Below are 26,031 nucleotides of genomic sequence, written 5' to 3' on the forward strand. Positions count from 1 at the left end.
CAAGGCCATCCCCCTCAGAGGTCCCCACGTCCTCCTCCAGTCCTCGTGACCCCGGCTTATCCTCTGTCCCCGTGGTTGTGTCTCTGAAAGATGCCACATGGGGGGCTAAGTGCAGGCAGCCTCCAAGGCTGGCTCCCTGTGTGGACACAGTGTGGCTCAAGTGCCGACGCCCAGCTGCTGCGGTGTTGGCCGTGTCCTGCCGCGGCCTGGACTCCGAGGAGGAGTGTCCCGCACCTCATGGTCTGCTCTCAGCTGGGGAATGCCTGGTTGTCTCCCCGTTGGGGGGATTAGGGGTGACGCGGAATGTCTCACCAGGTTGCATTCTTGGAACCATGGGGTTGTGATGTGCTGTCATTTTTGTATGTTGCTGACTCTAATTTGCTGGAATAATTGATGACTTTTCTGTCTATGTTCGTGAAGGAAATTGGTCTGCAGTTTCTTTTGGAAAACGCCTTTGGCTTTGGTAGAGAAGCAATCAGGTCTTTGCAAGAGGTACACTTTGGAAGACTGGGTAGAATTCACATTTCTTTCATTGATGTTTTGGTAGAATTCACCAGTGCCATCATGGAGGCCTCGTTTTCATTTTTGACAGGGTTTTAACTCTATGTTCAATTTATTTTATGGATACAGAACTCTTTAGGCCATCTGTTTCTTTTTAAATGCGTTTTGGCAGTTAGTGCTCTTTGGAAGACTTCGTCCCTTTCATCCGAGTGGTTGGATTGGGGGCCCAGTGTTGGTGGTAGTGTTCTCAGTGGACCTGTGCCTGGTTGTGGTCCTGAGGCCGCAACCTCATTCTTACTTCTCAACCCCTTTCTTCTTTTGTCTTACCCACTCTTACCAGAGGCTTATCAAGTCTATTGATTTTTTTCCCTCCATTAGGCTTCTGTTGTCCGTTGCATTGATTTATTCTCTTTAACCTACTTCCAGAGAAGGAATTTACCTCTAGGTACTTTGCTTTTCATTTTAAAATTTATAAACATGAAGATTTAGATAAATGACACGAGATCTTTATTATTTTCTGGTAGAAACATGGAATGCTGTAAATTCTTCCGGAAGCACTCATTTATCTGCAGCCCACGGATTTTGACATGTTGTTTTTATTTTTATTGAATTTAAAATATTTTGAAATTTTCCTGTGACTTACTCTTCTACCTACAAATTATTCTGAAATGTGTTGCTTGATTTCCAAATAGTTGGGCATTTTCCAATTACCTTTCTGCTACTGATTTTTTACTTTTAATCATTTATTTTCTGTAACTTCAACTTTTAAAATTTGTTAAAAGCTGTTATATGGGGTTGGGGTTGTGGCTCAGAGGAAGAGCACTAGCCTAGTATTCATGAGGCACTGGGTTTGATCCTCAGCACCACATTAAAATAAAATTTTTATAAAAGGGTTTGTGTCCACCTACAACTAAAAATTTTTTTTTATAAAAAGCTTTATTTGACCATAATCTGTTGAATCTTGGTGAATATACCATGAACTTTTATATACCAAATATACCAAATACTTTTCTGGGTTGAACAGTCCGTAAATGTTAGTTAGACCAAAGTTGATTGACAGTTGCACCCAGTTCTTCTGCACCATTATTGCCTTTCTGCCAACTCTCTCTGTCAGTTACAGTTGGCCCTCTGTGCCCAAGGGGTCTGGATCTGCACAACCAACTCACCATGAACCAAATATATTTGGAAAAAGAAATTGCATTTGTATCAAACCTGTGCAGATTTTTCCTTGTTATTATTGTCTGAACAATACAATGTAATAATAATTCATATACAATGTAATAATAATTCACGTAGCATTTACATGTAAGATTCCATGAGTAACCTAGAGACTGTTGAAGTATTCAGGAGGATGAGCCCAGGTTACCTGCAGATCCCATACAGTGTTATCTAAGATTCTTGAGCACCCTGGCTTTGGTCTCCTGTCCCAGGAGGGACTGGAGGAGAGTGAAAGAGGGGTGTGACTCTTCAGCTGTCTGCTCAAGCTATCATTTCTCCCTGATGTATGAATTTTCCTTTATTATCTTTTGAAGCGCTGTTGGTAGGAACACATACATTTAGTATTGTTACTTCACGGGAAACTGACCTGCTATCATTATGTAATGCTCTTATTCTGGGGATGGACCCAGGACCTCTCCCATGCTGGGCAAGTGCTCTGCCCTGAGCCCCATCCCAACCCGGGTGTCCTCCTTCCTCCTAGGACATGTGCTACTCTGGGGGCTACTTAGTCCCATCTATACACAGCTACTCTGGCTTTTTTGATTAGTATTCTACAGGTGCTGTATCACCTGTCTGTTCTACAGGTGTTGAATCATGTGTCTGTTCTATAGGTGCTGTATCACATGTCTGTTCTATAGGTGCTGTATCACGTAGCTGTTCTATAGATGCTGTATCACCTGTCTGTTCTACAGGTGCTGTATTACCTATCTGTTCTATAGGTGCTGTACCATGTAGCTGTTCTATAGGTACTATATCACATGTCTTTTCTATAGATGCTGAATCACGTGTCTGTTCTGTAGGTGCTATATCACGTAGCTGTTCTATAGGTGCTGTATCACGTATCTATCATATTTGTCCTTTTACTTTCATTCTATTTATATATTCATACTTAAAGCGGGGTATTTAGATTGCATATGACTGGGTCTTGCTTTTTAATCCAATCTTAACATTGCTATTTTAATTGGAGTGTTTACACAATTTATATTTAATATGACTATTAATGTGGTTGAAGTAAAATCCCCACTTTGCTGGGTGCTGTCTAAATTTGCCATATCTTCTTTGTTCTCCTTTCCTCTCTCTCTGACTTTATTTGGATTGGGGCTCTTGTAGGATGCCTTTTGACTTCCTCTGTGCACTTGGTTTTATACCTCCTTTTAATTCTTTGGTAGAGGCTGAGCTTACAGTTTGTGGGTTTCATGCACCCGTGTCTACCTTCAATCCATGCTGTAGCCTTCAGATGTCTTCTAAGATACTACAATGGCTTCTCAGTTCCTCCTACAGGGCCCTGTGCCTTGCCCTCAGTTGGATCTTTATAAGTGACACGAATGCACACAGCCATTGTTGTTATTTTCACCCCAGACCATCAGTAACCTTGCAGAGCAATTAAAGATAAGACCATGGTAATGGCACGTAGGCCTTCATTTATTCCAGCTGCTGTATTTCCTGGTGCAGACCCAGGCTTCTGGCTCCTGGCGTGTTCCCTTAGCCTGTCTTGTAATGCAAGGCTTCTGGAAGTAAATTTGGGTATTATTGTCTTGGAAAGAATTCTCTTTTTATTTTTGAAAGATATTTTTCACTGGGCTTAGAATTTTGAGCTACTTTTTTTATGTACCCTAAGAAATTTACAAGTAATACATCATTCCTTTAAAAAGTGAAGCATTATTTTAAAAAAGCAAAGTCCCCTTTGACCTTCCCTCTGATCCTGATCTCCTCTCCCTGCAGTGGTTACAACGGGGGGAAGTTTTCGTGTCTGCTTTCGGTAACTGATGTTGGTTTATGTTGTGTTCATAGGACACATCGGTATTGTTTAGCCTGACATTTCTCACATCGCTCCACCTCGTCTTGGTTTTGCAGCCTGCCCCGATGGGCACATATTTCCCTATTGTATTTATATGTGTCACATCTTATTTATGGACCTGAGTGAGCATTTTTGTGCGTGGACGCAACCTTCCTGGGCTGTAGGCCTAGGCACGTTTTTAATGTGATCCGGTATTGCTTGGCCGGCTTCCCTGGCAGATTTATTTCTATACAGTCGGAGCTGCCTTCCTGTCCCCACCGCCTCCCCTGGGAGTGGGTCCTCACTCCCCAGAGACGGGACCTTGAGCAGGGTCACACCTTCGTGGCTCCATTTGCGGGGTGCAGCTTTGTGGTCTCCTTCCCTTCACCTGAGCAGAGGGCCCTTGTTCACCTCACAGCCACGTCTTTCCACCTGCTCTGGTCGGATTGAGGGGACACCTCACATTTTCCGTAGACAGAGGCCCTGTGCAGAACACAAGGGTCCCGGGAAAATCAGGCCCAGGGAGCGATGGGAGGGCTGCAGGGCCCTCTTCTGTCCCTTGTTCCCAATGGAGCTTGGCTCTTCTTGCTGGCAGGGTGGGGGGCTCAGTGCCTCCCACCTCCCCGGGAGGGCGGCTCATTAATCATGAAAGCTGTGGTAGAAGCTGCTGTCCCTGCCTCTCGCTCACCAGCCTCAGTGTCACCCCTGAGCCACCTCGAATGCCCTTTCCTACCCTCTCAGGTCCCACCCACATGGGGTCACAATCTCAGTGCCCACAGTCTTCCTTGGGAAATAGCAGTGCTACTGGTGTGTGCCTCGTGTGGGGACATGGCAGGGAGGTGGGGATGGCTCCCGCTGGCCACGCACCCTGCTGCAGCCATGGTGGCACTGCGGTTGCAGCTAAGTGGGACATAGCCAGGCTGGAGCCCTCAGCCTCTGGCTGCAGGTTGGTCTTTGCTGGTTACCGAGCTCACATCTACCAAGAGAACCACTTCAGAGTCCTATTTGGAATCTGAAAACAGAAGTGCAGATGAGAAAATCAGGCCACCAATGCTGTCCCCTGAGAAGGAGCCAGCTGATGTGGGAGCGTGTTTGTTTGAAGTGGTTTTTGTCTATGATCTTCTGATATGAGCACAGTATTCAATGCTAAAGCATCACAAAGGCGCAAACGTCCTACTTGGCCCTCACCTCTCGTCCTGGACCACCATGGGGGTTCTGAGTGCCCTCTGTCGTCTCTCTGTGGGTCTAACCCACGTCCGTGGAGCGTCTGACACTGTTGGCTTCTGCTGTCCGTGCGCCTGTCTCACGGTGCCTGCCGTGAGCCACAGGCCGGGTGCTCCTTCTCACTGTCGCAGCAGTCCATCCCCAGGGGTGCCCTGGTATCCGTTTCCCCAGGTCCACACTTCAGTTCCTGTGTATGTTGGTAGTGTCATACTGACTGGCAGATGACCCTGGGTGTGTGCCCTCTGTCGACAGTTCAGCCACCTCCTGGGTTTGGACAGTGGGCTGTGACACTTCATTTCGCCCTGGATATGATCGAGCACTGTGCAGAAGGACAGTGCTGACACAGCTCTACCCTCCTGTCCCCAGAGAGGTCCATGCTCCCTGTGACCTGCTCGCTGTGGCCTCAGCAGCCCAGCGCCCCCAGCCCTGTGGCCTGACTCTGAGAGGCCACTGCCACAGGCTTTGTGTTTTGCATTCCTGGGGGGGTAGAGCAAGCCCACAGGGCCACAGGCCTGTGTGCGTAGAGCTGCTGCCCTCTGGGATCAGTGCTGCCTCTGCTGACCATGGCTGCTGTGTCCTCAGCTCCGGTGGAGGTGTCTGGTCAAGCCAGGGCTGCGCACGCACGGAGGGGAACCTCAGCTACTCGGTCTGCCGCTGCACGCACCTCACCAACTTCGCCATCCTCATGCAGGTGGTTCCTCTGGAGGTAAGGACTGGCTCAGGAACCGGGCATCACGCAGACACAGGGCCTCCTTCCTGGGGGTCCCAGGTCTTGCAGGGGGCACCCTGCGAACGGGCCAGCCTTATGAGGTTCATGTCTTGGGAAACGGCGCACCTACTGCTACCACATTTTCAGGCTGAGCTGGGGATCATCTGACCCCAGTAGGTGGAGGATCCACTGGTTCAGGGGAGCTGAAGGGACATGGAGAGACAGGTCATGGAGTAGGAGCCTGGAGTAGGAGCCTAGGGGCTGCCTCCAGGGAGATGTGCCAGGGACAAGGACATGAGCCCCAGGTTACAAGGAGCTGCAGACAACCAGTGGGCGGGTGTTCTGCCAGCAGGCCTTGCCTTCCGGGAACCTTTCTGTCAGTCCTGCTAGAGGGTGCTGGGGTCACTGGCTGCTGGGAGGCACTGGCGGAACATCTGCTGGGAAACCAGTGTCACGCAGGCCACGGGAGGCTCAGCCTGTGGTGGGCACTGCATCAAGTACCTGTTCTCCCTTTGGTCCTGTGGCCCCTAACGAGGAGCCATCATGGTGGCCATCACAGGGGGAGGGTCTGGGGACTTCCCAAGTTCTCCAGGCCTGAGGGCAGAGCCGTCTCCTCCAGGTCCTCCACATCGAGGACTGAGAAGACTGTGCCTTCTCTGCAGCTGGGAGGGTCAGCTGGGTGGCACGGGTGGGAGAGGGCATGTCCAGCAGGGCCTGACCCGTGGTGCCGTGGGAGGGAGGCGGGACTCGGTACTCAAGCCAGCAGCCTGGCATCCCAGCACCCTTGGGATTGTGGATCCACCACCTCTCAAGATCAGTGACAGCAGATTGAGTCTGTGGGTGTCTCCGTGGGAGCAAATCCATCTATTCATTGCTAGGAAAGGTTGATTTGAAAATGGTTTAAAATTATCTCTGCTAAAAATGAACATTCCCATGAATGTTAAAGAAATGAATGCAGATGTCATGATCACATCCCAAGCCTGCGGCACACCCTAGAACCACACACTGGCATCAGTGGCCCTACCTCCTCTGAGCTGAGCCCACGTCTTCCTCTGTGCCCCCAGCTCACCCTGCTGGCTTTGGGTTCATGGCCCAGGTTCTGTCCCTAGGAGCTCATGTCCCATCTCACCGCCTCCCTCTCCCAGGCCCCTCCTCGATCTCCCCGCAGCCCCTTTCCTCATCTGGCTGGTGTCAGAGGCTTCTTCCTCTTGAGCAGGTGGAGCCCCTTTGAGCAACCCTGGCAGACAGTCAGCTCACCTGAGTGGTACCTTAGACAGGTGGGCTGGGGCTAGGACTGGTGCCCAGGCTGCTGTACCAGGGAGACGCCAGCATGGTTTCCCAGGGAGCTCCCTGTGTTTGGTGTGTTTCTGTGTGTGTATGACATTGTATCCTGCTGAATGAGGCCGCATGTGGCAGTTAGCACAGGACAGGGGCTGTGGGCACAGGGCTGGCGGTACAGGGGCAGACTTGGGACCTGAACTCTGGTGTGTCTGTGGGGAGCCCATGAAAGCCCCTGAGGAGCAAATCCCCAGCTCTGCAAGGTGTCCCCAAAGTCAGCCTCCAGGTGTGGTGGTTTCAAGAATGGGTGGTGCCCACTGTTCCTTCCTGAGAGCCTGGCTCGCATCACCTGTGCCAGCTGTTGTGTGAGCCAGGTATGTGTTAGTCAGCACCACCAGGAGGGGCTGGAACTCCCCCACAGGTTGGCAGGGCCTGCAGAGCTGACCATATGCACCACAGCTGCGGGGCACAGGCAGGCAGGTGGAGCTGGGTTTAGACTGTCCTGAGAGAGGCCATTAGGGACTGACCCCCTATGCTGTGGCTGCTGCTGTAGACTGGCCCCACCAGGGCCTGGGGGTGCACCACCCACTGCTTTGGTTGAGAGCGGGTGCTGCAGCTGACTTAGAGGAGGAATGTGTAGGCAGAAGAGAGAGTGACCAGGAGGCTCAGGGCTGGCGCTGACCCCTGAAGCCACTGCACCCAGCTCAGGGAACCACAGCTCCATCTGCATCAGCCCTGTGTGCTCCCCAGGTTGTGTGGGCCCACCTCTGAGCTGGCAGAAGCCAATGCCCATTGCCTCATCCTTGGTTTCTCCCCAGGTTCTTCAGGAACCATGTGGGCACAGGCAGCTGCTCTGTGCCCCGGGGGTGGATGTGCAAGGGCCCTGGGCTAGCACAGCGTCACCTGGGAAAGCTGTTCCAACAAGCCCCCCAGGGGCAACCACGGGAAGCATGACTCACCAGGACAGTCTCGCCATGGTACACAGGCCGACTTTGGCCAGTGGACAGGTTTCCTGTAGTCCCCATTTAAAATGTTTAAACCCAAATATACTGTCTAGAGGTCTAGATTCCTGGTTTTAAAAGGCAGAAGGCCTGGCTGCACTGAGCTTTCACTCCCGACTGGATCAGCTGGAGCTGCCTGGCCGCAGCCCCCGCAGGCTGCAGTGGGCTCCCAGCACCGGGCTCTGCCCCCTAGATGCAGCGGCCCCATTGCACCCAGCTTGTTGGAGACAGTGACACGCTGGCTTCCCTCTGGGGATGTGCTGGCCCACGCAGGGGGCTGGTGTTGAGCAGGAGACAAAGCATCCTTTTGCAGTGGGATTTTATCCAGAGCCTCTCTGGAAGTCTGAGTTTGTGGTCTCTGACTCAGGGATCCGTGTCCTCAAGCAAACTCCAGGCTTTTCTTGGCATTTCTAAATCTGCCCAAGGGTGGGAGCGGAAGGGCAGCTGGGGCACTTGGTGGCACAGCTCCACAGGAGCCCTCCAGTCAGGGCCCATCCACACCCTGGGTGGGTTGGCGGAGCTATGCTCAGCGGCACCCAAGTAGGTGCTGACTGCAAGGGCTCAGTCAGCAGGGTGGGCACCGTGACTTGGGCATGTGCCCCATTACAAGGGGGCACTGGGGCTGGGGAGCCGCTGTGTGAGCCACAATGTCCCAGGGGCAGAGCTGGGCAGGGCTGTGCTGCAATTCTCCACGGTAGACACAATATGCCATGGCTCTGAGGAAACAGCTTCCTATCCTGCAGGGTCTCCTTGGCCTGTGTCAGGACTCCCCGTGAGTGACTCTGCGCTAGGTCTGTCTTTTCTAGGGCTGGGGCAGCAGCAGTCCTCTCCACTGGTAGCCAGAGATGCGGGCTCCCCCCACCCAGTATGTGCTGAGTGGCCCTGGCAGGGTCCTGCTGAGCCGCGCCTCCCCATCTGTAGTGTGGCAGGACCCTCTTTGTGGGAGAAGTGGGCACCACCAAGGCTGAGTGCCCAGCCCCAAGCACCCAACTCCCAAACTGGATGGCTCCAAACTAGCCCTCTTGCCAGGCCTAGGCTACTACTATTGGGGGAAAGACAGCCATGGCTTGGTTTATTCTAGAATCTTCAGGAATAAGAATCTGCCTTGGAGCTGTGTGTGTGTGTGTGGGGGGGGGCTTGAGCTTCTGCAGAGGGAAGCCTCCAGGGGTGACCTCATCTTGGGGATCCCATCTCGGGAAGGGGCTGCCTTCAGAATCAGGATCTCACCCTGGGGGGCTTGGTGGCCAGGTGTGGAGACAGGCCAGGCTGGGTTGGAGCATCCCCATCTTGGAGGGCCCACAGCAGGCCAAGGGCTAGGTGTCTACAGGGTGGGCAGCTCAGAGCTGGAGGCCTGAGGGCTGGAGGGGCTGTGGTGGCACGGGTGACCCCTGTGCTTTGTGGGCATCAGGAACCTGCCTCGTCTTGGAAGCCAGACAGCAGCAGTGGGACCACCCCTGGGCGGCCGCCAGCCTCCACCCTGTCAGGAGTGAGGGCCTGCAGGGACCTGGGGCTTGCCCTGGGGTGCAGGGGAAATCAGGGGCACGAGAAGAGGGGAGCCTGTTGTGTTCTGTAAGGATAGGTGTGGGAGGCAGTCGGGCAACAGGCAGGTCCGAGCCTGAGGACAGCCTCGGGTGACCACCTGCCTGTCTCCCTCCCAAACAGCCTCTGAAGAAGCCGGGCTTTTCCATTCAAGGCCCTAAGCCCTGCTTTGTCCTTTGACAGAGGGTGGCGCCGTGTGAGGACGGCTCGCTTCCTAGAAACAGGTCTAGGTGTCCTGATGGCATATTCCGGCCGTGCCCATGAGAGCCACCGTGTGACCCCCAGCCTCTGTGCCTCCTTAGGGGCCTTCCTTATGAGGCAGGGTTGGTGGGGCCATGCAGCAGGAGCTGGGACCCCAGAGGGACACACCGGGCTGGCAGGGACGCTGGCCCCACCCCTCGCGGTCCATCTTCCACTGGTTGTGCAGGGACCCTAAGCATGGAGCTGAGGGAAGGACCAGTGGACAGAGGCCAAAGAGCAGTCCAGGCTGGTGGGTACGTGCCTACCCCTGTTCCTTGCCTGCCCTCTAATGCCTCTTCTCTCCCCTCCAGTTCTTGGTGAGCTGCTCCTGCCCACCCAGGCAGCCCTGGCTTGGTGACCATCCTGGGTCTTAATGGCAAGAGCATTTGCCGGCTCCAGGCAGAGAGCCTCCCAGGCTGGGTCCTCTGATGGAGGTGGACTGGCATCCAAGGACAGGTGGAAATGAGCCACCTGCAGCCTGGTTGCTGCGGGGCAGGCTGGTGTCCAGAGGGGACTCCTCCTAGGCCACTTGCCCTCGTCAGAGGCAGTGGTCTCTTTACAGGGCCACCGAGGGACCCAGGACTGACCACTTCACCCCTGCTACCCACCTGGACCTCTCTCGCTCCCCTCAGCGGCGCCATATGCAATTCAGAGGGGGGCAACTGGGGAAGTGGCCTCTCAGAGTGGAGAGGTAATTCAGGAGCTGCTTCAAAGGGAGGAAGACCTGAAGCTCCATGAGATGGTGAGGCATGAGGGCCAGCCACAGAGGAGCCATCTGTCTCAGATGCAGGGCAGAGCCCTCGATAGGGCAGCAAGTCCGGCAGGAGCCATAACAGAGATGTGACTATTGCCCCCAAAGCCACCCATGGCACAGTGAGAAAGGGCCATTGACCTCATCCCCACAATGCCTGTCCCACCTGGCAGGGACCTGGCACCCAGCTAGTAGTGGTCAGCCTGTGGGCAGAGCTGGGCAGGGGCAGCTTGGACCCAAGAACTCAAGGTCTGGGACCTGACTTGGGTGCTCAGGACAAAGTACCCCCATGTACCTGCAGGGAGAGGAGGATCCTGCCCCTGGCTGGCAGCTGGGCCCCTGGCTGGGCGGCTGAGGCTGGTGGCTGATGGCTAAGACCCCTGGCTGGGTGACTGAGGCCCCTGGCTGGCGGCTGAGGCCCCTGGCTGGGTGGCTGAGGCCCCTTGCTGGCATCTGAGACCCCTGGCTGGGTGGCTGAGACCCTTGGCTGGTGGTTGAGGCCCCAAGGCAGGGCACACAGCCCCACACTCAGGGCTGGGGCCTGTGGCAGGCAGCTCTGCCCAGCTGGGAGTTCTCAATGGACCCTGCTCAGCCCGCAGGTGCCCTGCAGATGCATCCTGCAGCACTCAAGGACTGGATCCAGAGAGGAGGCCAGGCTTCCTGACCCTGTGGAAAAATCACCTCCATTGTGAATCACACACTGTAGGGTGTGTGGCCAGTACTACTGACTCCCACAGTCCCTGTGCCCCGTGTCCATTCCTGACCTCTGCCTCTGGGCTGGGCCTTGGGGCCTGCAGCGTTTCCTCCCCTGGCCAACAGCATTCCCTCTGTGAGGCCTTTGCCCCTCCTCATGAGCAGTGCTGGGGAGCAGCTTCTAGGCCCTCCAGCAGTGCCACAGGTGGGGGCTGGAGGCTGGAGGCCCCCTCCTGTCCTAGGGACGGATCTTGGTGTGTGGTCTGTGGCCTCTGGACAAGACATCCACAAGGCATTCAGGACCCAGGCCTCTGACAACAGGCAGCAGGCCTGGCCTTGAGCCTCGAGCCTCAGGAGCAGGTGGGGCCCAGGGCAATATGTGTCCTACCCTGAGGCCCAGACGGGAGCCATTGTCCTGAGGCTGTGCTGTGGGGTGGCCTGTGGCATCTGCATTTACACACTGCCTGATGTCTGAAAGGTGTCACACACCCCAGAGGTGAATGTGAAGTCCATGTAGGCTGCAGGTGCTGGGGCCTGTGGGTGCTAGTGCAGAAGGAGCAGCCATGCCAAGGGCTGTCACTCTTGGTGGGGTGGAGTGGGATGGGGGTGCAGAGTGGGCACCAACCCGCCACAGGGTCACAGCATGCCACCCAGCAGGCACCCACCAAGCCATACTGTAAATAAATCCCTTCAGCCCCTGGTGCCCTGACACAGGCACAGCAAAGTCTCATTTCACGGCCAGAGGCCTGCAGCCCGCTCGGTTCCAGAGCATCTACTGGGACACAGACCAGCTGGACTTGAACCCTGGCGGTCTGCTCTGGATCCTGCTCCTCCCCTCTGCAGGCAGCCCAGCCTAGGCAGGAGGTGTGAGGAGGAGACCTGAGGGATCTGGGGGCAGCCGAGAAGCCTACAGCACCCCAGGTGCTGTGCATCCAGGGGCACCACTTAAGACCGCCCATGGGGGCAACTGCAGGCGCGGGGGTGGGCGCTGTGACCCGGATCTGGGCCCTCTGGCCTGCGCCCACGCCCCTCTCTGCTCCTGCAGCTTACACGCAGCCACCAGGTGGCGCTGTCGTCCATCAGCTACGTCGGCTGCTCACTGTCGGTGCTCTGCCTGGCCGCCACGCTGGTCACCTTCGCAGCTCTGTCGTAAGTCACCCTGTCCCCAGCTCCGGGAGGTGGGCAGCTTCACAGACATGTCGATTCCCCTGCCCCCCTGCATCTCCTCCTGGTGTTTGCAGTCCCACGGGACAGCCCAGCCCTGCTCCGGCCCAGTTCACCCTGGGCCGATGACCCTTACCCAGCACCTGTGCCCTTGAATCTGCAGTGCAGGGAAGGGCTGTGGAGTGGGGACCCAGGCTTCAGCCACACAGGAAGGCCTGCAAAGACCCCAAGCCCAGACCCAGGCAAGGGCAGATATGGCATCTGTGCTGACGACCTGTTCCTCAGCAGGCCACACTGGGCATGTGGTCAGCTCTGAGGGCCCGGCTGTGCCAAGACAGACAGGGATACACTTGAGTGGGTATTGTCAGAGGTTAAGAGAGGAGGAAAGCCTACAGGACAGAATGAGGTGAGCTGCTCAGGGCAGAAGGTCAGGAAGCTCTGTCTGAGAGGAGGCATCTGAGCCACCATGCAGAGCCCTGCTTGGGAACAGCAGGTACAAATGCCCTGGGGCTGGAGGCGGGGACTCAGACTGCAGGGCCACTGGGGCTGTGGAAGGGCAAGGATCCCATCTAAGAGCAATCGGGAGCCAGAACAATCCAAGCAAGGAGGGGCAACAATGGGCTGAGCTTTGTAAGACTCCGTTCAAGGGAATGGACATTGGGACCACTGTGGGAGCAACAGGTGCCCCGCCTGGGGAGGGGTGGCAGAGTCTGAGCTGGCACTGGGACTCACGCCCCACTGTGTTCTCAGCTCTGTCAGCACCATCAGGAACCAGCGCTACCACATCCATGCCAACCTGTCCTTTGCTGTCCTGGTGGCCCAGGTCCTGCTGCTCATCAGCTTCCATGCTGAGCCGGGAACGGTGAGTGGGTAGCCCTCATGCTGGGGCCATTCTGCCTCCCCGACATCACTGGGAGGGACTTGGTGATGATTGGCCAGCCCTGAGCAGATACAGACAAACCCCAGGACCAGAAAGGGCAGCCTGGTCTCCCCAGGAAGAAAATGAGCCCACCTGAGCAGAAGCTGCCCGAGGCGGAGGCTGGGCCGACAGCAGACCCCTCACCCCGGTCTCCCCATCTCCGCCGACCCCTAGATCCCCTGCCAGGTGCTGGCCATGCTCCTGCACTACTTCTTCCTGAGCGCCTTCGCCTGGATGCTGGTGGAAGGGCTGCACCTCTACAGCATGGTGGTCAAGGTCTTCGGCTCGGAGGACAGCAAGCACCTCTACTACTATGGGCTGGGCTGGGGTAGGTGGGCCGGGGTATGAGGGCAGATGCGGAGGGAGGTTGGGTGATGGTGCCTTCTGTGGCCGGGAGGAAGGAGCCCTGCTGGTCCAGGGCAAAGCTCCCATGTCTCCCGAAACACTCCAACGTCCCGACGTGGCTGGGGGCTTGGTTTTACAGAGAACCCACGTTGGGCGTCTTGCCTTTCTGTTGACCATCTCATGAATTCCTGCTTTCATCTCACCCTTCCTGCCCCCTGCTCAGGCCCTGTTCTCTCCTCCTGTGTGTGGGGACAGTATGGGCTCAGTGCCCACTGCGGGGTACCAGGCGTGCATTTCCCTCTTGGCGCTACTTTGACTGCCCCGTGCTCCATGGGTGTGTGTTTCCGTGCACCTCAGAGCCTTTCTGGTTCTCAAACATCCTTCTCTGACCCCTCGCTGTTTGACCTCCACAGACTTGTGCCTCTCCTGCCTCTTCCTAGGATTTCTGCCCCTTCCCCTGGAATGGCTAGTCTGACTCATGAGCTTGTGGGGTTTGTTGTACAGAGGTAAATGGCTGTGCTGGGAGGTGAGCAGATGGCCACTGTGGCTTGGACAGGTGCTCTGCGGACCGCTCAGGCCTGTCTCTGTTTCCTCTTTGATTTTCCTCTAGTTGTTTGTCCCTGGAGAGCGGGTCCTGAAGTCACCACCTGCTATGTTGTGACTTCTCCCTTCAGTTCTATGGGTTATGCTTCCGGTGTTTGGGGCTCTGCTCTGGGTCAGGGGCATAGCCTTGGCAAGAGCATGGCCCCTGGCATGCTGGAGGCTCACCTGAAGGGTCCCACCCAACCCCTCCCTGTGAGATGTGGGCCACCACAGGCTCCTCCAAGTGCCAGTGGGTTGCTGTTGTTCCCAGCAAGGACCTAGGGCACACCCCACTCCATGGCCCTTTGCAGGGTGGCTTTGAGGCCAGTCTTTGAGGTGCAGGCCTAGTGGGGTCCCTTGCCTGGCTCTCCCTGCCTCTTCTCCCCAGTGCGGTGCTCTGGGACCTTCCTCTTCCTGGTGCACCCTCAGGCCCCATCCCTTTGCAGGGTGTGCCCTTGGCTCCAACTCTCCACACTCCTCCAACGGACTCGGGTCCCACGTGGAGCACTTTAGAGTGTTGTGGTCTAACCCCCTGCTTCTCTCCTGGGAAAATTCCCCAAGACCAGGGGCAGGGGGACATGGCCTCTGCCCTGAGAGCCAGCTGAGAAGGGACAGAGAAGCCCCATGTTTGTAGCCCACCTACCGTGGGGCCCTGCACACTGCCAGCTGGAGCCGGAGGGCAGGAAGCCCCTGCAGCAGCTGCCCCTGGCTCAGGGTTCCAAGACATGGGGTTCTGGGAGTGGGAGGCGGAGTCTTGCCCTGGGCAGGGCGGTTGATAAGGCCTGTAGTGTCCACACTGCTGGAGCTGTGGCTTCCTCGCACGCATGGGGATGGTGGAGAAGCCGGAGTTGAGTTCTCAGCCAGAGTAGGGAATTTTCCCGAGTGAACTTGCCTTCGTTTGCTGGGCACCTTAGGAAAATGCACAGACTGAAAGTTTGTTTAAACCACTCAGCCAGAGCATCTGTGCCCGGGCCTGGGCGTCTTCTCCCATGGAAAGCCAGTGGGTTGGACTCTTGCCCATGCTGGGGCGTCCGGGCGAGCACAGGGCCCCCTTTCTGCAAGGCTTGGGCTGTTACCTGGTGTTCTTACCATTGCTGCAAGGTGTGGATCCGGCTCTGGGGACCTGCTGCCTGTTTCGAGTTTTCTCCAAATAGATTTAATTTTCGCAGCCCTCATCATGCATGGAGAAGATTAAGCTTGTTTACTTTGTGCTTTGAATTGGCAAATGTAATTTATTTGAGGAATGAAGTGGAGTTAAATTATGCATCCCTCATGGCCTCCCCGGGGAGCAGGGAGCAGGGAGCAGGAGACCTAGGCCCCTCCTCCCCACTGCAGCTGCCCCTGCAGGGAATCCCTGAGGTCTACACGGAGTCCCGGGCCCACCTTGCTGCCCCCGCTGCAGGGTCACCATTTGCACACACTGGCCCCAAGTCCAAATGTCTACCCCTGTCCACTCCCAGCGTGACCAGCTCCCACAGTCCTTCCTGACTCCCCAGGAGAGAGCTGCTTCTTCCTGTGAGTCTGACTCCATTAGCAAGGATTTAGAAGGTGATTGCCCGCCACCTGCAGTTTTCCAGTTTCTCCAAGGAAAGAATCACGCCATTTAGAGGCGCAGGCGTGCTCACGCAGCACGTGAATAATAAGCCCCAGCAAAGACAGAGGAATGTACGGAAAGGGTTGGTGAATCCGTCCTGAGGGGGAGAGAGGAGCCCAGTGAGCGGAGCCGCCAAGGTCGTCGGGTGGGAGTGTGTGTGATAATTGAATCGATGCAGCCTGCAGGAGACATGTTGGAGAAAAGTGGGTTATTTGCCAATACTTGAAAATTGAGGGACTTTGCATAAAATTACCAAGTTCTTTTGAAGAACGAGGAGGTCCACACACACCGAGTTTGTATTCCTGCTAGGCAGCACAGGCTGCAACTATGTGGCTTCTGATACAGACGCCTGCGGTCCCTGCAGGGTTTGAGTCTGTGGCCCCGACGCAAGCTGCGTACAAACAGAGCCAGGTGCCATCTCAGCCCTCCATCTATCTCCCTGTCAGCTTCCCCTTAATTAATTTCATCAGGAGCCCGTGAGCTGCGTCCGTCATCCCAACCCAGCTCCTTGGCTTTGGGCCTAAGTAAAGACAGTCTCTAGGCAGCAGGCTCTCCCAGCCTCTGCCATTAATTAAGAAGGAGCTGGAGGCTGACCCAGAGCAGGAGAGGCCACACTGCAGGCAGAGCCCTTGGAGCCCTGGAGATGGACGCTTGTTCCTTACCTGGCCATGTACGAACCCGCTGGCAGTACCATGCTCTGGAAGCCCCGAGGCTGTTCAGAGCTGAGGTAGGGGCACAGGGTGGTCAAGTCAGCCACTGTCCTTAAGGCTTGCTGGGGGCCAGGTGCTCTGCGGGGACTGTGAGGGGCATGAGGTGAGTGGAGTGGCACCACCCCCAGGAGTGTGGGGACACCCAGAAGAGGAGGGGAGGGTGAGAAGCAGAGTCTGTACCTCCCTGCAAAAGAGGAATCTGATCACAAGCTCAGCAGGGGAGGAAGGAAGGTGGCCTGTTTTATTTCCCTTTATTGCAATTCAGTCTCTCTCATGAGACTGGGACATTCAGTAATTCATTTATTCCACATTTGAAGCAAAGTGTTTCAGGGGCAAGATTCTTTCCAAGGTGTTTAATTTAAAAACAAAATCCGAAACCCTGGTATTCAAGAAGGGGGCAGGACGCCCCCGCTCCCAGGGTGCTGGGCAGCTGTGGCCTGGAGGCGCTGGGAGGACAGCCTGCCCGTCTTCTCCTCCAGTGCAGAACCTGCCAGGAGGGAACCAAGAGCCACCCCGTGTTCCCACCCCAATCTGAACTAAAGAGGGCCTTGATGGCCCTCTGGGGAAGGCCCAGGTGGAACAGGGAGCTGGCCCTGGCTATCCTTCTGCAGAGGGTGGAGAGCAGCAACACCCCATGGGGCCGCTGCGCCAGATCTAGCTTCCTGCAGGGTGCTCTGCTCTCTGAGCCGCTGGGTACGTTGTTTGCAGAAACAGGTTCACAAGGGCTCTGCCTCAGAGCACAGGTGTGTGTGCAGGACTGGCTGCTGGAGCGGGTGCCGTGGTGGCTCAGCCTGGGCCATGCTGCGATGTGTCTCCCCTTCAGTCACAGGCACATTCACCTCTGACCCTTCCCAGCTGCAGAGGGAGATTGGAGGCCAGCTCACCTGGGGTCAGGGCAGAGCCTCTAAAACCAATCCAACCCTTGAATCCCTTCTTTGCTGAGACACTGAAATCTCTGGGAATTGCCAGTCCAGGTGTTTTTTCTGAGATTTCCCTTGACCTCCACCTCTTCCACACAGTCTGACAGCTTTGTAAATCATTGAAAGCACTTAATTAGTCACACTTAGTCCGGCTCAAACTGGCTTAGGCAAGCAGGGAGTCTAATGGCTTATCTAATGAAAAAGATCCAGGGTGGTGGACTTCAGCTTGATCCACAATCACCATCTGCCCTCCTTGCCAGGCATGGTGGTGCACACCTGTCATCCCAGTGACTGGGGAGGCTGAGATGGGATGATCACAAAGTTCCAGACCAGCCTCAGCAACTTAATGAGGTCCTGTCTCAAAAATAAGGGGGCTGGGAATATAGCTGAGAGGTAGAGTGCCCTGGGTTAGATCTCCAGTACAAAAAAAATTTTAAAAAAAGTTTTGCTTTCCTTAACATTCTCTAAGTTGGTCCTGCATCTCTGCCCTGGATGCCAAGGCGGCTGGGTGGATAAGGGTCCCCCTGGTCCTCGCTCTCCCAGGAACCAGTGGGAGCTTCTCGCACAGCCATGTCAAGGAAGTCCCTTAACAGGGTCTCATTTGTCCATCAGGGCTAAGTGCCCTGACTAGTCACTGTGGCCAAGCACTGGATGTCCCAGCAGCCCCTGTGAGTCACCTGCCTTTAGAGCCAGGGACAGGAGGCCCCTGAGTCACATGGATGGTGAGGTGGTGTGGCTCCCTGAGCAGCACTGTCTCAAACATTGGCTGCTTGGGCACCGTGTCCGCAACAGTGCAGCTGGCCGCCCAGGACTCCAGGGCCAATTGAGCTCGCTCCCTCCCCACCTCCCTGTGAATCTTCAGGGGGTCTCAGCTGACACCACTGATTCTGTCCCATGATCCTCTGCACTGTGGGGTCTCTGCCAATGATCCCCCTGGGGCTGCAGTGCACTATGAGGAGGTCTGTCTCATGATCCTCCTGGGGCTACAGTGCACTGTGAGGAGGTCTGTCCCATGATCCTCCTGGGGCTGCAGTGCACTGTGAGGAGGTCTGTCCCATGATCCTCCTGGGGCTTCAGTGTACTGTGAGGAGATCTATCCCATGATCCTCCTGGGGATGCAGTGCATTGTGAGGAGGTTTGTTCTGTGATCCTCCTGGGGGCTCAGTGCACTATGAAGAGGTTTGTCCTGTGAAACTCTGGGGATGCAGTGCACTGTGAGGAGGTCTGTCCCATGATCCTTCTGGGGCTTTAGTGCACTGTGAGGAGGTCTGTCCCATGATCCCATGGAGCTGCAGTACATTGTGAGGAGATCTGTCCCGTGATCCTCTTGGGAACACAGTGCACTGTGAGGAGGTCTGTCCCATGATCCTCCAGAGGCTGCAGTGCACTGTGAGGAGGTCTGCCCATGATCCTCCTGGGGCTGCAGTGTGCTGTGAGGATGTCTGTCCTATGATCCTCTTGGGAACACATTGCATTGTGAGGAGGTCTGCCCATGATCCTCCTGGGGCTGCAGTGCGCTGTGAGGATGTCTGTCCCATGATCCTCTGGGGATGAAGTGCACTGTGAAGAGGTCTGTCCCATGATCCTCCTGGGGCTTCAGTGCACTGTGGATGGCTCTCCCTATGATCCTCCTGGGGATGCAGTGCACTATGATGAAATGTCTCTTATGATCTTCCTTGGGCTACAGTGCACTGTGTGGAGGTCTGTCCTGTGATCCTCCTGGGGCTGAAGTGCACTGTGAGGAGGTCTGTCCCATGATCCTCCTGGGGCTTCAGTGCACTATGGATGGCTCTCCCTATGATTCTCCTGGGAATGCAGTACACTTGAGGAGGTCTGTCCTATGATCCTCCTGTGATCCTGGGGCTGCAGTGCACTATGAGGAGGTCTGTCCTATGATCCTCCTGGGGTTGCAGTGCACTGTGTATGGCTCTGCCTATGATTATCCTTGGGGTGCAGTGTACTATGGGGTCAGCAGAACCTCTGGCCTCCCACCTGATGCCTAGGGGTTCACCATTATAACAGAAATGCTTTTAGCTCTTGCCACAGTCCCTCTGGGTCAGCTCCACCTGGTGAGAGCCTCGGGTCACACAAGCTGAGTGGGGCTTCCCTACCTGTCAGTGCAGCTGGCCTGTCCCTGGGTTAGACTCCTGGGCTTCTTGGCTAGAGCCTGGGAGAGTGAGTGGGTGTGAGTGCCCATGCCTGGCCTCCATTGCCCATGCTTCCTTGAGGGCAGGGGCTCTGTGGCCAGCATTGGCTGAAGTTGGTGTAACAGAGGAAGTGGGCGGGCTGACAAGCTCTCTCTCTCCTCTCCACAGGGTCCCCGCTACTCATCTGCATCATCACCATAGCATCTGCCTTGGATAGTTACGGGACCAGTGACAAGTGAGTGAGGAGTCCCGGCAGTGTCTTGTGGTTGGAGGGTCCTCTGTGGGGAAGGGCTCCAGTAGGCCTGCTGGCCTTGGCCCTCTGTTGTTCTGGCTACAAGCTCACTGGTCCCTTGCCCCAGGCCCTGGCAGTGCAACAGTCCTGGGCACACGTAATACAGAGTGTCACAGTGCCCCTGGGGAGGGATGGGGGTGTCACAGTGTCCTAGGAGAGAGATGGGGGTAACACAGAACCCCAAGGGAGGGGTGGGTATGTCACAGCACATCCAGGGGTGGGATGGGGTGTCACAGCTCCCAGGGGAAGGGTGGGGATGTCACAGTGCCCTAGGGGTGGGAATGGGGTGTCATAGTGCCCTAGGGGAGGGATGGAGGTGACACAGCCCCCTGAAGGGTGGGATGGGGGTGACACAGCATCCCAGGGGAGGGATGGGATGTCACAGCACCCCTGGGGTAGGATGGGGAGCCAGCTAGGAGGGGCTCACCTTCCACAACAAGATTCCCTTTCTCAGAGGAGGGCTGCTGCTTGGGGGTCCCAGGAGGCTGAGCCTGTCCTGCCAGGCTGAGGGGCCAGGGGCTGGGCAGCTGGAGGCAGCTGAATGGAGGAGAGAAGTCAGTGGAACACCCCAGGGCCGGGAGGCAGTGTGTCGGCAAGTGGGGAGAAGCAGCCTCTGCTCCGGGCAGCGAGGGCCATGGAGGCCCGGAGGAGGGGCGGAGCCAGAGGACTGAGGAGGAAGCACCTCCATCCTGTTGCCTCTAGAAGCTGAGGCCCTGATGGCAGAGAGTGGCCTTCTCCAGCCACCTCGGGGAACTTGCCCTGCTCTGAGCCCCTATAGCTCATGCGTGTTGGCCACCCCCTCACCCAGCTCTGACATTGGCCTCTCCTGCCCTGAGCTGGGGGGTAGCCTGGCGAGGCTCAGGGGTCAGGAGGGTCCTGAGGTCCTATAAATGCACCATTCTGGATGAAAGTCAGGAAGTGCAGGCTGCCTGGGTGGTGCTGCCACCCCTCAGGAGCCCAGGGAGCTGGTTTTGAGTCCTGGCAGTGCACTTCCTCGCCTGGCGCGTCCAGACAAGACGTGTCCTCCCCGGGCTGTGTCCAGACACACATGGCCTCACACAGAACTCTCAGCTATTTAGGGCATTTGGTGTCCCGTGGTCTAGGAGGTCCAGGGGGGTGGGTGAAGAGGGACAGGGCTCCTGCATGTTGAGGGTCACCTGGGCTTTCTGGGCCTCAGTTTCCCCATCTGTGGGATAGGAGTGACCACAGCCTTACCAAGGGATGCTGTGTAGGCTTGAATGGGACCTGAATCAGGCTGGGCTTTGTCATGCGTGGGCCAGACCTGCTGTGAACTAAAGGTAGCCCCGAGACATCACACTATGTGCCAGACTTTGCCCCACGCCTGGCCAGGCCCCATCAATGTGCTCAGTGTCCTGGGAACACTAGCTTCTGGGGGCCAGAAGGGTGACATCTCCTGGGAGCCTGAGGAGGCTCTGTGAAGGTAGGGACTCTAAGGGACCTGGCCTTCTTGCCTGAGCTCTGGGGTCACATCTTGGAACAGGGAGGAATTTCACATCTTTAAACTGGACCCTGCCTCCTGGGATATTAGAACAGTGACCTAGAGGTGTAGCTGACTGGCAGCCCCTGGTAAGTGGGCAGGACAGGGTGCCTCCCATGATGGCCACCATTCTACCAGGCCTCGGGAGGGCACTGGCCAGGCCACGGTCTGAAGTGCTCTGGAGGAGGCCAGTCCCGGCAGAGTTTGTGTGGAAACCCACTCTGGGCTTTGGCTGGGCTCTTCAGAGGTTGCTGACCCAGTCTGTAGACTGGAAGATCCTCTCCAAGAATGAGACATGAGATTATCGGGGATTGAAAAGTAATTGTGGGATCAGCACTGGGACTGGGCCCAGGACTGTGACTGAGAGCAGTGGGGATGGAGGAAAAGATGGGGCCACGGGCCAGCTACCTCGGGGAACTTGCCCTGCCGAGGTGACACTCTGCTTCCCTCCACAGCTGCTGGCTCTCCCTGGGGAGTGGCGCCATCTGGGCCTTCGTGGCCCCTGCCCTGCTGGTCATCGTGGTAGGTGCCCACACAAGGGTTCAGAGCAGGGCTGTGGATGGGCTCCCTGAAGACACACCCAAGGGCACAGCATTGCTGTCTCCTGCTCTCCCTGGGGCTCAACTGCAGTCCCGGGAAGGCCCTGGGCTCCCCCTCAGGGCCACCCAGGTCCTGGTGCTTCCTGCTGGAGCTCGGGGCAGAGGCGTGGGCAGAGTGAGCTCTTGGCTGGGCAGCCGTGTTGCCACATTGCTCTTCTCTGTGCAGTGCTGGCTGGGTGGTGCCTGCTGAGTCCTTCCCTCTCCCTGCCCTTGGGAGACTTCTGTTCTCCTTCCACAGAGGAGAGGATAGTGGGGGGGCTGAGCTGCCACATGGAGGTGGCCAGGGAAGACGGGGTGCCCGGCAGAGAGACATGGTTAAGCCTTACTCACTTCCTGCTGTGGGAGCAGCAAGAGGCTCGGCAGGTCAGGGACAGGGTCCCATTTTGCCCAGGGACGCTGCACAGACAGTGTCTCTTGCTGTGAAGAGAGCCCTCAGCAAAGGCTCCTGGGAACTGGGAGGAGGTGGGGGCCCTGGGAGTGCAAAGGTAGTGGACGCGGAGTTAGAGGGAAAGTGTCCCCAGGCCCCAGGATAAGCCCAGCAGAGGGGCTCAGAAAGGCCCAGAATGTGGCCACTGTTGACGATATATGGCATCGTACAGCGAGGTCGCGGGTGACCTGACCACACCCCCAGGGACTCCTGCTGTGTCTGTGTACCAAAGCAGGCACAGGCCAGCAGCCTACCGGTGGGCCTGAGGGGGACACTGCCAGGTGTCGTTGCCACAAGCAGGAGCATGAAGGATCTGGGCCTGGAGCTGACCTCTCACTGTGTCCAGCATCTCAGACACATTCAGAGTCAAGGGGTAGAGCCCCAGCCACCATGCAACCCATAGCCCAGCTGTGCATCCTGTCTCAGACATAAATTGAGGGCCTCTTCCCCTTGCTGTCCCCGCCTGGCCCCTCCTGCTCGGGACCCCGAGAACTGCCTGAGAGAAGGGACAGATGTGCTGGGGCCTCTTCCAGTGTCTTGAGGGAGCCTCCCGGCAGGTCTGGGGGTGCTGGGCAGATGGACCCCACCACCACAGTGTCCAAGCACCATGAGAGGCAGGAAGTGAGGGCTAGGCCTGGGTGGCTTGCCAGGTGGGGTTTCTCACCCTTGAAGGTCAGTTTGCATCGCAGCGTCTTATTCTCTCACCATGAGGGGAGCGAGTCTCTGAGGACCAGGTCTGGGCTCCTGGGCAGATGGGAGGTGAGCGGGAGCTCAGGTCAGACACAAGAGGTCATTCTAGACTCTAGAGTCTATCTCTGCTCTTCTCCTGGCACCCCTGAGCTCACCTGGGCGGGCCTGCGTGTCTTCTGCTGGGGACACCCAGAGGCCTGGGACACATTTGTCCCAGTGTCAACACCAGCTGGCCTAGGAGAGCTGGCTGCGGGGTGGACGCCGAGGCCCTGTGAATGCTGTGGCCTGCTCACTGTCCCTCCTGGTGGTCCTCCCATGCAGGTCAACATTGGCATCCTCGTGGCTGTGACCAGGGTCATCTCCCAGATCAGTGCCGACAGCTATAAGATACACGGGGACCCCAGTGCCTCCAAGTAAGTTGACCACGGCTTCTACAGTCCTGTCAAGCTGCCCTCCAGGCTGCTCACAGGCTACAGGGGATGGCTATGCTGCTGCCATGGCCGTTACCCAAGTCTTCATCTTGCTAAGGGTCCTCAGGACCTCACCAGGCAACCCTGGCCCTTGTCCTCACAAAGGTCCCTGTTCTCTGCCAAGGACCCGTGGCAAGGTCCTAACCCAGGTTGGCAGCCCCCACATGAACAGAGAGGGATTGAGTGAATGTCCCCCTGGGAATGCTCCTCTGGGGTGAGAGGTGGCTGAGGGGGGAGGGGAGTTCTAGAGCAGGTGGCCCACCATTTGCTGACCCTGAAGTCCATTAGCCTCTGGGCCTGGCTTTCCTCACTGTGGAGTGTGGATGACCACAGGACCCCCTCGTGGTCCACTTTGTGGAAGAAGACCCTTGATAGCAGAGCTTCCCCCTGTGCTGGGCTGGCCATCTGGAGAAGGAGCGGGCTCTCTGGGACAGTCCTGTCCACGCAACCTGCTGCCTCTGGCCTTCTGGCCATATCCTCTAGGGTACTGCTGATGCCCCACACAAGCTGTCCTAGGACTTGTGCACAAGGAGATGGTAAGGTGCAGAGCTCAGCACCTCTTTTGCCACAGCTGGGTGGCTGCACTGTCTCCAGATCAGCTCCTCCCCCGCAGCTTTCCTCCTCCACTTTGGTGTCCCTCCCAGAGTGACTGTGGCCTCCTGGTGGCAGAATGGCTGCAACAGTTCAATCCAGGGAAAGATCCCCTCCCTCCTGTTCTGATGCACCCTGTGCCTGACGGGGAGGACAGGACTGCTGGGCCTCATGCCATCCTCAAATCCATCCTGGCAGGGTGGGATGCACCCACAGGACTGGTGGGCCTGGGTCTCCTGGGCCACCCTGATGCTAGGCTGTGCCAGCCCCCCAGGTCCAGGGCTGAAGGTGGGAAGGCAGCTCTCACGGGAGTTTGGAAACTACTGACTGACTGTAAATGACTAGCTCTAGTGTATCTTTTCTGATCTGAGAGCAAAAGCCATAAACAAGCCAGCAACGAATCCATGAGATAATTATTCTGTAACAAATCCAAACTCTGTAAATTAACCCTCCAGGGGCTGCAGCCCTTTGGAGCTCTCCAGCCCCCGCAGGAATCCAGCCTGTGCCAGGGAGGGAAAATGCTCCTGGGGTCAGGAGTTCTTTCTTTCCTCCTGCACCGACAGGCAGAGGGAGAGCTGCTCTGCAGGACCAGGCTCTCCCTGTCCCCAGGACACTCCTGTGCCCTCGACCCCTGACCCGCTTCTCCCTCCTCGCCCTCCTGAGAGCCCACCGGGAGACAGCCTGCCCCCTGCTCATCTTTCTCCATGGGGTCCCCAGGGGCTGGCAGCTGTCCCTGATCCCCTAAGGAAGTGCCTAGGCCAGCTGGTCAGTGTCTGTAGAGCCACAGGGTGGCATTGCCCTGGTAGCCTTGAGGCTGCACATGGCAGCCAGGGACGTGGCCTTCCAGGAGACTGTCCAGGCGGGTGGCTGTCTCTGGGGCACAGCCAGCACAGCCCGTTGACACCAGCTGCCCTTCTCTAAGTGACCAGGTCTGACCGGGGCTGTCCTGACTTTCCCTGTGGCCTGGTCAGTTTCCGAGGCACACCAGCTTCCCCTCCCCCAGGGCTCTGAGGCAGAGGGAGGTAGCAACTGCGGCCACCTTGGAAGCTCCTTCGGCCCCTTCTACGCTTATCAAGGTGCAGCCTGGTGGCTGTCTTTGTCCCAGCTGCGTGTCCAGTGGGTAACAAGACAAGAGGCTTCCTTGGGGGCCTTCACAGGGCTGCCTTCCGCTCTTCACAGATCTGTTAACTGGCTGCAGTTCCAAACCTACAGGAAAGCAGCAGAACGCAGACAGGTTTGCCACGAGACCCAGGCCCTGTGGTGGGGCGAGGGGCGGGCCCATGGGTGCACCCTGGCAGGGCCTTGGGAGGGAGACTCACCAGGGCCTGAGCCCCCACACCAGGCCCACTGCCCTGGGCGGGCTGTGAGGCATCGGGAGGAGAGTGCCACCCAGCTGCCTCCACTGGCCACGGCCCCTCCCCTGCCAAGTGATGAGGTGGCGCTGGCAGCCTGGCCATGCTAACAGACCCCAGAGAGCCCCCAGCAGGTGCACATCCCCCAGCTCCTTTTGCTGCTGCTGTAGCCTCAGGAGCAAAAGCACTGTCCCTGAAGTAGCAGCCCATCTGATGCCTGCTCCTCAGGCTGCTACTGTCCTCCAGCTTCCCAGGACAAAGATGTGGCTGGAGCGTGCAGGGCGCTTGTTTCCAGGGACCAGGGTTTATTTTTATTGTACCCACATCATCAAAGCAGGGCCACAGCCTCCCTGAGAGCGGACGTGTTGGAACAGCCCTTGGTTTACGGGGTCCATTGCCAGGAGCTGTCGGTGTCAGGGTCCTGGTCTAATGACAGGGGCTCGTCATGGCCATGCCTTGATGCCCCTCGGGAGGGACACTGCACCCTGTTGTATGCTTCTTCACACTCGTCCATTTGTTCCTCCTTTCTTGGTTTACGGCTCGTTTCCTGAGGGCTGCGTCCTGGCTCAGTGCTGCACTTTCAGGCTGCAGTGTTGAAAGGACAAAGTTGGTCTCGGACATCACAGAGTGGAGAGGGAGACCAAGACAGTTTCTGTGCTGAGCTACGAGGGGTAAACTGAGGCATGTGGCAGTGGCTGCGCTGGGCAGCAGGGCCCCATTATTCTCTGGGTTTCCCCCATGTGTGAAGGCAGAAGGCCCCCACTGCAGAGCGCCCAGCTGTCCTGGAAGTCGGGACAGAT

General features: G+C 57.0%; 1 protein-coding gene across 5 annotated transcripts in view; it reads left to right on the forward strand.

Moving 5' to 3' along the window:
- Adgrd1 (adhesion G protein-coupled receptor D1) overlaps nt 1-26,031 on the forward strand; it is a 99,416-nt gene that overhangs the window by 67,061 nt on the left and 6,324 nt on the right. For all 5 annotated transcript variants that reach the window (XM_078039406.1, XM_078039407.1, XM_078039408.1 and 2 more), the window contains 7 exons: nt 5,303-5,426; nt 11,977-12,080; nt 12,846-12,957; nt 13,189-13,342; nt 19,481-19,547; nt 21,558-21,624; nt 23,140-23,231. In XM_078039406.1, coding sequence (XP_077895532.1) covers nt 5,303-5,426; nt 11,977-12,080; nt 12,846-12,957; nt 13,189-13,342; nt 19,481-19,547; nt 21,558-21,624; nt 23,140-23,231 — 720 coding nt within the window. The remainder of the gene's footprint in view (nt 1-5,302; nt 5,427-11,976; nt 12,081-12,845; nt 12,958-13,188; nt 13,343-19,480; nt 19,548-21,557; nt 21,625-23,139; nt 23,232-26,031) is intronic.

Source organism: Ictidomys tridecemlineatus, chromosome 2, assembly GCF_052094955.1.
Source record: "Ictidomys tridecemlineatus isolate mIctTri1 chromosome 2, mIctTri1.hap1, whole genome shotgun sequence".
NCBI lineage: Eukaryota > Metazoa > Chordata > Mammalia > Rodentia > Sciuridae > Ictidomys > Ictidomys tridecemlineatus.